The sequence below is a fragment of the Acipenser ruthenus genome, chromosome 50 (assembly GCF_902713425.1).
Source record: "Acipenser ruthenus chromosome 50, fAciRut3.2 maternal haplotype, whole genome shotgun sequence".
NCBI lineage: Eukaryota > Metazoa > Chordata > Actinopteri > Acipenseriformes > Acipenseridae > Acipenser > Acipenser ruthenus.
In genome coordinates, this window is record NC_081238.1 from 2,456,357 (window position 1) to 2,468,416 (window position 12,060).

At 39.2% G+C, this 12,060-nt stretch overlaps 1 protein-coding gene across 1 annotated transcript; it reads left to right on the forward strand.

Annotated features, from left to right (window-relative positions):
* Nucleotides 1-3,988: 3,988 nt before the first annotated feature.
* On the forward strand, nt 3,989-11,685 carry LOC131721964 (UDP-glucuronosyltransferase 2B31-like). The gene is made up of 2 exons (XM_059015392.1): nt 3,989-4,414; nt 9,761-11,685. The coding sequence occupies exon 2, from the start codon at nt 9,766-9,768 to the stop codon at nt 11,368-11,370; it is 1,605 nt and encodes a 534-aa protein (XP_058871375.1). The 5' UTR covers nt 3,989-4,414; nt 9,761-9,765; the 3' UTR covers nt 11,371-11,685.
* The last annotated feature ends 375 nt before the right edge of the window (nt 11,686-12,060 follow it).

Genomic DNA, 12,060 nt, shown 5'->3' on the forward strand with positions numbered 1-12,060 from the left:
TATTTTCAAACAAAATAAAAACATAAATAAACATAAAAACAGCAGCAAACTGGTGCAATGTTCCCTTCTTGTACTGACAGAGCGATCTTTGGCAGAATTATTTCCAGTCTTTGATGCAGCTGGTATTGTTTTTGTTGAAGACATTTTAAAGAAATTGTTCTGTGCAATATGTTCAATCGTTTCAAGTAAGCAAACTAAACCAGCTGCTAGGTTCATAACCTAAGCGTTGTATATATTTTTTTGTACTAAAAAAGATGTATATTTGCACTATTCTTTCAGAAATAGTCATTTTCACAGTGAACTATATATTATATGGCAATGGCTAAATTTGACAGAAATCATGAAATCATGAAATGTTTCTAAATCCCTGCTGCAATCTGGCTCATGCTGTGTCTCAATCAACAAAAATATGCCTAAACAGAAATGTCCCTTGTGGAAGTGAAACCTTCACGCAGGTGTGGCTGTTATTGCGTCTGCTCACGAACGGCCGTCATGCATTTTATCTTGCTCAACCTGGGTCAAAGCCTGTCAACCCACATCCTGACGTGGGTCGATGGGACCCTGGTTAACGCTGAGCGCTGTTGTCTGTGGCCTCAATACTGACAACGGCAGTCAGGTCCACAGTAATATCAATGCAGGTAGTCCAATGTCTCGCACTCACAGGTGCTCAAAAGAATAATGAAAACAAAAGGCGAAAGAAAAAGGGAAAATAAAACACAGTAATAAAACTACAAAATAAAAGTGCTGCACTGGGCAGCGTTACCCCTGCCCGGGTCTCCATCCTGCGCTCACCCGTCCCCTCAACCTGCTTGTACTATTTGGGGTTCTGCCCAAGTTTTTTCCCCGCTACTAAAAATTCCTTTTCTTTTTCTTTTTAATTAATTATTTGTTGTGCTCGTTCTTCTCCGGCTGTGCTCGGTCCGACAACAGCGCTTCCAGCAGCTGGCTCATTTCGTCTTAGAGAGGCAGGCTGAGGGAACAACAGAGTGTTATTTTATAGGGTCAGCAATCCCCCAAGACCCGCCTCTCAGCCACTCACAGAGAGGGAAAGCCAACACACCCTCTTCACCACCATGACTGACAGGCAGATCTACGAGGCTGCTGCTTAACGCCACATTTCCTTGCTTTTGTGGCGATTCGTTCAAACCTAACTGCCGTTTTATAAGCAGAGAGCTACAGCTCTAGTCCTATCTCTAGCATTGTATTGCTAAACCCCCCCAGGTAAGGAGACTTGCTTTCACTCACTCGCCTGATGGGCGATGAACCAGCAGTATGTAAAAGGGCTTTAAGTTATTATTATTACTATTATTTATTTCTTAGCAGACGCCCTTATCCAGGGCAACTTACAATTGTTACAAGATATCACATTATTTTACATACAATTACCCATTTATACAGTTGGGTTTTTACTGGAGCAATCTAGGTAAAGTACCTTGCTCAAGGGTACAGCAGCAGTGTCCCCTCCTGGGATTGAACCCACGACCCTCCGGTCAAGAGTCCAGAGCCCTAACCACTACTCCACACTGCTGCCCATTGATCATACTTGCTTGTTTACTTTTTAATGAAAAGGATAGCCTACGTGCAATGTAATATTTTAAAGATGGTGCTTCCATTATTATTTTATTTTCTGTAGCGTTATTATTTCTGTTAGCTTTTTTGTACACCTAAGGGATATGGCTGCCCCTAATTTACTGTATCATACATGCAATATTTATCTGGGAAAAGGTTTTGGTATTGCTGAATGGTGAAAGTGGGACAGTTAAGTCCCTCCCATTTCCCCAATAATTCCGACACCGTACTTAACTTAAATGGAGCAGAGATTCCACTAAGTGCAAAGCCTGGTTATTTATTACAGAACATCTGGACACGTGGTAAAGTAGGCTACCCTATGAGTGGTGAAAGAGAGCTCAATTAAAAAAATAATCTCATTTAGTTTAAGATATTTTATTATCTTTTAATGGAGCAGACTATTTCTTAATGGTATTTTCCATTGCAGTAACAGATGCAACCTGGGCAATAAACCTTTTAAAACAACTGGATGTTAAGTGAGTGACTGTTTTAGAAGAAGTGTTAACTCTGACTGTAAAAATGTCCCTTATTTACTCTTAAACCATGTAATAAATCACTTGCAGTTTCTGATTGATGAAATCAATGTATACAAATGAAGCCGACATGTGGTAGATGTGATTTTTGTAGAAGCGATTGTGAATGAAGTGATGTCACAGAAACTGAATAAAAACAGTCAGAGAACTGTCGGGAAAACATAAGGAATTTTGGGACCAGCTCTTTGATGAATCGAGGCTTGTGTCTCAGGTAATAATTAGACATACCGTGATTGAAATTCAATGTTTCCATTCAAATCGGATGTTACATTTTAAATTGATGGCATAAAATTGAACTTTCAGGCTAAAATGTTACTTCTGGGCCATGAAATGTAACTTTCAGCACACAATGTGACTTCCGGCAGACGCTTGCTAAGTGATGTGCCTTGTTTAGGATGTGGCTGCAGTTTTTTAGATGTCACCACCCTGTTTCAGTCCCCTGGTTGCAGCTTCGTCTCTGTGTAGATTTGCTATCTCTTTATCTGTTTAAAAATAATTATTCTCAGTAAGTATTTCTAGTGATTGATGAGTACCCTGTTTACATAAGAACATAAGAACATAAGAACATAAGAAAGTTTACAAACGAGAGGAGGCCATTCAGCCCATCTTGCTCGTTTGGTTGTTAGTAGCTTATTGATCCCAGAATCTCATCAAGCAGCTTCTTGAAGGATCCCAGGGTGTCAGCTTCAACAACATTACTGGGGGTTCCAGACCCTCACAATTCTCTGTGTAAAAAAGTGCCTCCTATTTTCTGTTCTGAATGCCCCTTTATCTAATCTCCATTTATGACCCCTGGTCCTTTTTTCTTTTTTCAAGTCAAAGAAGTCCCCCGGGTTGACATTGTCTATACCTTTTAGGATTTTGAATGTTTGAATCAGATCGCCGCGTAGTCTTCTTTGTTCAAGACTGAATAGATTCAATTCTTTTAGCCTGCCTGCATACGACATGCCTTTTAAACCCGGGATAATTCTGGTTGCTCTTCTTTGCACTCTTTCTAGAGCAGCAATATCCTTTTTGTAATGAGGTGACCAGAACTGAAGACAATATTCTAGGTGAGGTCTTACTAATGCATTGTAGAGTTTTAACATTACTTCCCTTGATTTAAATTCAACACTTCTCACAATATATCCAAGCATCTTGTTAGCCTTTTTTATAGCTTCCCCACATTGTCTAGATGAAGACATTTCTGAGTCAACATAAACTCCTACGTCTTTTTCATAGTTCCCTTCCTCAATTTCACTATCTCCCATATGATATTTATAATGCACATTTTTATTGCCCGCATGCAATACTTTGCACTTTTCTCTATTAAATTTCATTTGCCATGTGTCTGCCCAGTTTAATCCAGATTCCGATGGGATATCGTGCTGTTTCTGAATTCTTGAATTACTGTGGTTCCCCTGAGTGTTGAAACGGCACATTCCTTTGGTTTTGCTTTCTAACATACTGAATGTATTTTCAAGAGAAAACAAAGGGTGTATGCAATAGGAATACAGGACCCCAGTAAACTTTATTGTTTTCTTTACTTGTAGCCAGTTCTGCTTTTCAACAAAGTTGATATAACTTGGTGTGCTAACATATTATTTGATCTGAGGTTAAAGTGAGTTCCCTGCCAGAACCGCAGCTTTGTTTAATTACCTCTGGCAAATGTCCAGGACGGCATTATGTGCTGAGCCAGACACAGTTTCAGGGTAATCATGTCTACTTGTTGGAGCTGCAACATTTTCAAACCACACTTATATTTACACTACTAAAGTAATTCTCAATTATTCACAGAACCAGTTTACAACACAAGGTACTTTAAAGCTCGGGTGTCATGACAATAAAGCATTGCTTGTGCTGTACGTCACGTCCAAGTCTGAGTGCAGCTGCTTCTCAAAAGGGGCGGTTCTGTGGCAGAACCGTACAATCCTAGGGATTATTTTCTTCTTCATGAGCTTTGGAAAGTGAAGTGTTCTCGCAAAAACTGGAATACACTGACCCCTAAATCTCCTGGGCCCTGGATAGTTAAATTATATGCAACCAAATCTGCCTTGAAGCAACTTGGCATGCATACAGAGTTCTCCAGCACTGAAATATTTGGCATGCTTTACACAGCTACTCGCCCCCGAACGTACACCCCTAGACGATTCCCCCTGCACAGTTTTTGGAAGGACGGCTCACGCTACAAAAGTCTGAGAGTGCTATTGCTAATCTATTTAGCTTTTAATCTACAACCCAACAATGTGCAGATACTTTGGACTTTGAATCTAATCCAAAGGAACTATCTATATGTATCAAGGGACCAGAAACTGTGCAACTGCAAAGTTAAGGTACTGTATGCTTTTCATTTGATGTAAAAGTTTGAAATGCATTACATAGAGCTGTATCGGTATTTTTCAATCTAGTACAGGAACTAAGCCAATGCAGTTATTTGATTGTTTATTTTATTCAAAAACCTTAGCATTCAGAATATTGCAGGCAAAAGACAAGGCCGAGGCACTGTAGGAGTCAGCTGTTACATGATATGGAGCTTAGAGTAAGTAGCGGGGTTCTGGAAAAATCTAGCATTACCCCAGGTGTTGCTTCAACTGTTTAAATAATTTACTTGTAATTTTTCTTTTCATTGTTAACACCCTGACAACTTTTTACACTTATAACTTTAAAATATGTTTCAAAGCTCTAGTGCACTGACAGTGTAAGGATTATTGCCCACATTGTCAAACAGGTAACACAGAAATAACGACCCATGATGTGGAACGGAACAGAAAAGCCAGAGCACTTGTTGTTATGTTTTTTTTTTGTTTGTTTTTTTAAATCGCTCTTCCTGCAGTGATTTAGATGACAGATCTCAAACTCCAGTGCTCTAGAGGGGCCATTTTGAAAAGAGCTTTGAGACAGACTTTAAAGTTATAAGTGTAAACAGTTGTCAGGATGTTAACAATGAAAAGATAAAATTACAATGCAACAAATTTCTAAAATGTAACTAAGACATTTACCAAAATAACTGGTTGCTAACATAAAGTTTTAGGTTCCCTGGGTGCTCCCCTGGTAAAAGTGCAGCAGCGAGGTGTGCAGGGTGTCATGCATCGCAGGTTCGCGTCCTGGCTGTGCAAAGTCATCGGTCTTTGCTGGGGAATCTGAAGGGAGCGTCGCATTGGCTCTGGTGCTCCCATGGGTTAGGGAGGCAAAACCGACAGGGACTGTTTATCCTCATCGCTCAACAGCTTGCTAGATGCCTAGTGAACACAGGCGGACACCTGCAGGGATGGCTTATGTCCTCCAGAGGCCGGTAGCTCTCTGACAGCCACTCTTAAGTTCCTGGGTGTAAACTGGTTTGGTCGTGGGATTGGAGGATGCCCACTGAACTTTCAATTTTCCTGAGCAGCTGTGGGGAGAGGGAAAAAATAATTGGACATTCCAAATTGGGGAGAAAATCGGTGGTAAAATAATTGGGCATATAAAAAAAATAATAAAGTCATGTACAGTTTCTAAAAAGGGTCGCTAAGAATTGAGCACTAAGCACATTATCATTTTTATATACACAACCTCCCACGTGCGTGTGTGTTTGCAGTCACACTGATTGAGGACAGGTTAAGACAACATCAAACATGTTTTTGAACCAGGGCCTCATGAATGTGGCTCAGTTCCAAGGATCAGTGAAAGAGGGTTGTAAAACTCTGTCAACAATTTACTAAGAGCACACATGTGAAACGATTGCATATAGTAGGAAAGGTTACACTCTGCATGAGTCAGAAAACACCAAAAACAATTCATTATTCAAAACCAAAACCAATTCATTATTCAACAGGTATTTTCACCGCCCCGGTTAGAGAAATTAGCTGTACATCATATTAAATAGACACCACTATGAGTTGTGGTAGCTTATCATAGTGAATTAATTTTGACCCCAAAACAACCATTTAGTTTATCAGATTAGTAGGAAACAATGTACAGATAGGGGCAGTTCAGTCAGTGTTGCTATACAGACACAAGTTAGAAAGTCAAGCATTTACTAAGTCACATTTTACTAAGTCACTCTATTACCATTAACAGTAGAATAATAATAATAATAATTATTATTATTATTATTATTATTATTATTAATATTATTATTATTATTATTATTACCATTAACAGTAGAATAATTATTATTATTATTATTATTATTATTATTATTATTATTATTATTATTATTATTTTTGTTGTTATTATTATTATTATTATTATTATTATTATTAGAAGAACATAAGAACATAAGAAAGTTTACAAACGAGAGGAGGCCATTCAGCCCATCTTGCTCGTTTGGTTGTTAGTAGCTTATTGATCCCAGAATCTCATCAAGCAGCTTCTTGAAGGATCCCAGGGTGTCAGCTTCAACATCATTACTGGGGAGTTGGTTCCAGACCCTCACAATTCTCTGTGTAAAAAAGTGCCTCCTATTTTCTGTTCTGAATGCCCCTTTATCTAATCTCCATTTATGACCCCTGGTCCTTTTTTCTTTTTTCAAGTCAAAGAAGTCCCCCGGGTTGACATTGTCTATACCTTTTAGGATTTTGAATGTTTGAATCAGATCGCCGCGTAGTCTTCTTTGTTCAAGACTATTATTATTTATTTCTTAGCAGACGCCCTTACCCAGGGCGACTTACAGTTGTATACAAAAAAACATATCAAGAATTACAGTACAATTAAGAGCAAAGCTACAAAATACAATGACTTCAGTCCTAATAAGAGCAAATACAAAACATATTATGATTTGATATCGGGGCAGTTCAAGAGCGGATAGTTACATCAGGGTTAGATACGAGTGCAAGTGAAATACTACAGATTGGGTTCAGTGCAGGATTAAATACAGTAAAACAGGGAGCAGATAAGTGCAAGTTAAAGTGTGTAAAAGGCAGAGTGCTATATTGTCCAGAAGGGAATGATCAGGTTCTTGTCAGCTTTACAGCAACGGTTGACTTTCAAATAGCCTCTGTACCCTTTAATAACAATTCTAGCTTCCCTGCTTTGTGTTTCTTATATTCTAATCGCTGCAAACAGACTCATAAAGGCTGAGCTAGAGACCAGGATTTCAGTCATTTGTTTAAGTTATTTTTCTCAAGTTCATCTGCTCCATCTAACGTACTTCATCAGTCAGGGGTTTGAAGATTATTTCATTGGTGAGCATCATCCTTAGTTATATGATGAACTGATACTTCTGCAGACAATGCAACAGCATAGCTTCAATAATTGTCCATGCTATTTTACAATAAGTAAAAAAAAGAAATGTGGGTTTACTAAAGCAGGGCCAGGTGTAGCAGGGAACACAGTTTATTTCTGGAACAGACTGTTTTAAGAATAAAAGCATTGAGAAAGCAGAAAGCATAGAAAAGTGTACGCCTACCATTATAAGAATAGCCAGAGCAACTGAAGTAAACGATTAAAAAACATTTAAGGAATTCAAATAAAATTCAGTACACCCTTTGCATTGCACAAAATGTATTATTAAAAAATCCTTAAATAAAATAGTACCAGTACCAAAAAATGTGAATGTCCGAAGCGTCCGAGCTTGAATATGTGGGATTTCTTATTAAATCTAAAGGGCAGCTCTGCAGGTATCTAATCTGGTTTACAATACAGAGGCAGGGCCCTCTATGTGAGGAACACAATCTATCTTCATCCTCTCTATACTTCATTTAAACTAAGCTTGCCTCGCTGTAACAATATTTCTGGTGCCTCTGATTACAGAAGTTTGGTCTAGACCAGTGGTTCCCAACCTGTCGTCCGTGGAGCACTTGTGGTCTGTGAGTAAACTCCAGGGGGTCCGCAAACAAAATTCAGTTACGCAGTTCTAAGCAACACAACAAGCAGCTCGTGGTCACGTAAACACGATCATACTGAAGTGTCATTCTGGGCCCGTGATCAGGAAAACACGATAAAAAAAACACACTTCATTATGGGACATCATAATGTGCAGTACAGCTTGTTAACACATATCATTGGATAGGAGGAATTGAGTTTCACTGTCAGCTCGTTAGTTTTTTCGTGTGACGTCACTGAGATGGGCATTTCATTTTTAAAGGACGGAGACATTTTCAGAAGCACAGAGAAACAAAACATGACACGAGAACTTGTTTACAGCTAATATAAAATGGGACAACGCTGTAAATATGATGCATTTGATTTATAGTTATATTAGAACATTTATTCTGTTGTATGTGTTTTACAACATTTATAAATATCAAGAAATGAGTGGCTATAAGCAGATGCTATTTCATGAACTAAATTTGCCGGGCAGGTTTTTTTTTTGTTGTTTTACTTATTACTGATAATAATGGAATGAATGAACTATTATTTTATTTATAAATATTTATTTTGTGAAAATAACCAAGAGTAGTGTCCATTATTATTTTCTTAGCAGACGCCCTTATCCAGGGCGACTTACAATTGTTACAAGATATCACATTGTATACCCATTTATACAGTCGGGTTTTTATTGGAGCAATCTATAAAATACTTTACTCAAGGATACAGCAGCAGTGTCCCCTACCAGAGATTGAACCCACGACCCTCTGGTCAAGAGTCCAGAGCCCCTAACCACTACTCCACACTGCTTCCTGAGAATAAACATGTATTATGTAATTGTAATCACATGTATTATGTATTATGTAATTGTAATCAGGTTTTTATACATGTATCTCTAAGCAGAGTACATAATAATAACAAATACTTCACTGTTAAAAAGAATTATATAAAAAATGAAATATCATGTTGAAAAAAGAGAAAGTTTATATGGTTTCTGAAGTACTTTATAATGTTCCCCAGAGTGTTCCGAAAAGGACACCAATTCCAAGATGCTACTGTAAAAAATAGATTTTTAGTGAATTTTTTATAGAAAGAGATTCAACTACAGCCAAAAACAAAACTGATCCTTGGGGAGCATTCCACTGAAAAATGCTTGGTCCTTAAAGGGTTAACCACATTATGTATATAATTACAATTATGTATTTTCCCCCTTTTATCTGTTTTCTTTTTCATATAATTTTTCTAATTGCTTCCCACGTATTCCAGTGTTTTTTATAAGTACATCAAGCGAAGTTGGAGACTCAGTGAATGCAATAAATTGTGTTAGAAATGGATAGATTAATTTGCTGCACGAGATAATGGTTGTGAGGACCAGCACTGGCATTTACATTTACTGGATGCGAGGACAACCCAAGCCCCAGTGCATTATTTGTCAGGTGCTTTTGTCAAACAAAACTCTTAATCCTACAAAATTGAGTTTATCTACAAAACATTCAGAACGCGAAACAAATTACTTTTTTCAACAAAAGGAACATGAACTTTGCCATCAGCAACTTTCAATGCATAAAATGACAACATTCCTTAATGAACTGGTAGCGAAGACTAAAGCCCAGGAATCTCATTAAGTTAGGTACGTTATATAAATACTTTACTTTCTACATGTACTTATACATATGCACATACAAATTAGTTTCAAAATGCTGTGAAAAAATGCATGGCAAGTGGTCTGTCTGAAACTCAGATACCAGATCAGTGCAGAGATGCTCAGAATATGCTCTGCATTTGGTGATGTCTCTGCCCCTCTCACCCCCAGATAGACAGCAACCAATCTGCCATTCTGACTGTCTTATAAATAATAATGCTAACCAATTACCTCTCTTTGTGTGTTTCAGACTGTATGATGGGATATTCCCTTTGGAAGAGGTACCCGGCCCTCACATTCATCCTATCTCTTCTTGCTGTGCCCTGTTGCCATGGCGGCAAGATCCTGGTGTTCCCGGTGGACGGCAGCCATTGGTTGAACATGAACATCCTCATTGAGGCACTGCATGGGCGGGGTCATGACATCACAGTGGTGCACTCCAAGACCAGCAGGTACATCAAAGAGAAATCACCCCATTACACTTCCATCACTGTCACTCCACCTGCAGGCTTGAGCATCGAAAGTGAAGACTACATGGCCTCCCTTTTGAAGAAAATGCTGGAGTTCCGAAGAGGAGAGGGTTCCCTGCTTTCTTTAATTTCCATGCAAATGGAGAACTTTGAAATGCTTTCTAATCTTCACAGAGGGATGTGCCAGATGGTAGTCACCATGTTTGAAGATCAGCAGTTCATGAAGAAGCTCCAGGATGCCCACTTTGATTTGGTACTCACAGATCCAGGGTTGCCAGGAGGAGTTTTGCTGGCCCACTACCTTAAACTGCCTATGGTCTTCAATGTCCGCTGGCTTACAAGCGGGGAGGCTCATTTTTCTATTGCTCCCTCTCCTATCTCCTATGTCCCGACTCCAGGAACAGAGCTATCTGACCAAATGGACCTCATTCAAAGAGCCCGGAACATGCTCCAATACAGCATCAACCTCTATGTAGACAAATATGTGGTTAGCCCCCATTACGATGCCCTGTGTGCTCGGTACTTTGGCCCAGGTGTAGACCTCTTCAGTCTCCTCATGTCTGCAGACCTCTGGCTTATGCGGGCCAACTTTGTCTTTGAATTCCCACGCCCCACTATGCCCAACATTGTCTACATAGGCGGCTTCCAATGCAAACCTGCCAAGCCCCTACCACAAGACCTAGAGGAGTTTATGGAAAGCTCTGGAGAGAACGGTGTGGTTGTCATGTCCTTGGGAACTCTGGTAAACGGTCTTCCAAGTGAGCTAACAGATAAGATAGCCTACGCTTTCTCACAGCTCCCTCAGAAAGTCATCTGGAGGCATTTGGGAGAAAGGCCTTCTAGCTTGGGCAACAACACCCTCCTGGTCAAATGGCTGCCCCAGAATGATCTCCTGGGACACCCCAAGACAAGAGCTTTTGTGGCGCATGGGGGCACCAACGGGGTGTATGAGGCCATTTACCATGGCGTGCCAATAGTAGGCCTACCACTGCTCTTTGACCAGTTTGACAACCTCCTCAGGATGCAGGTGCGAGGGGCAGCCAAGGTACTGGAAGTCACCACCCTGGGCAGCAAGGACTTCCTCCAGGCCCTGAAGGAGGTGCTTGAGGAGCCTTCCTATCAGATGAATATGAATAGGCTCTCCAGCCTCCAGCGAGACCAGCCTGTCAAACCAATGGACAGCGCCCTCTTCTGGATCGAGTATGTCATGAGGAACAAAGGCGCCGCTCACCTGCGCACAGAGTCCTACAGAATGCCCTGGTACGCCTACTACTGTGTGGATGTTATAGTGGTCTTGCTGGCTGCTGTGTTAGTCTTCATGGCAGCTATCATAGGCATTATCAGATTGTGCTGCAGGGTTTGTAAGAAAAGAAAAATAAAGCACGAGTAAGGGGGGATTAAATATAGCTTTACAGCACAGCTTTATTACCTTTGGTTCTTATTTTACATTTACATTTTTTTCATGCTGATTCTACAATTCGAACAGCTGTTAAAAAACATTTTACATGGACTACGATTCAATTTAAAACTTAAAAAAAAGAAAAATTGGTGGAAATATCCAAATATTTTCTGCTAATATATCTTTTATAAATCAGATCAAGAAATACAAAAAAATATATAATTTGTTTGTGTTGATTGCATAATTTCTTTTATTCAGTTTGCAAATAAACACTTTTGAAACTGTTCAATGGGAAACAGAAACATGTTTTAGCATTAATGTTTTTCTTTCTACATTTCCACTATTAATACAAATATCATTATTATTAATAGTATACACAGCACGATGTATAATTGAATGATTTATGAGAATTCATAAGCATACCAATATCTCTATCATTTATAGTTTGTGTGAGCTGTGTTCCAAAGCAATGTAAAAAGGCACATTCAATTCAGGATTTATCATTGCACCAGCTGCACAAAAATGTGATGGTTCATTTAGCCAATAGGCTTAGAATTATTTAAACTGGAGTTGGATTTGTATTTGGCCACCTTAAATGTCAGTAAGTATATGGCAAACACTACATAGATGGGGTTAATTTGAATTTGCTGGCTTCATCAACACAACATCTCGTTCATTAAG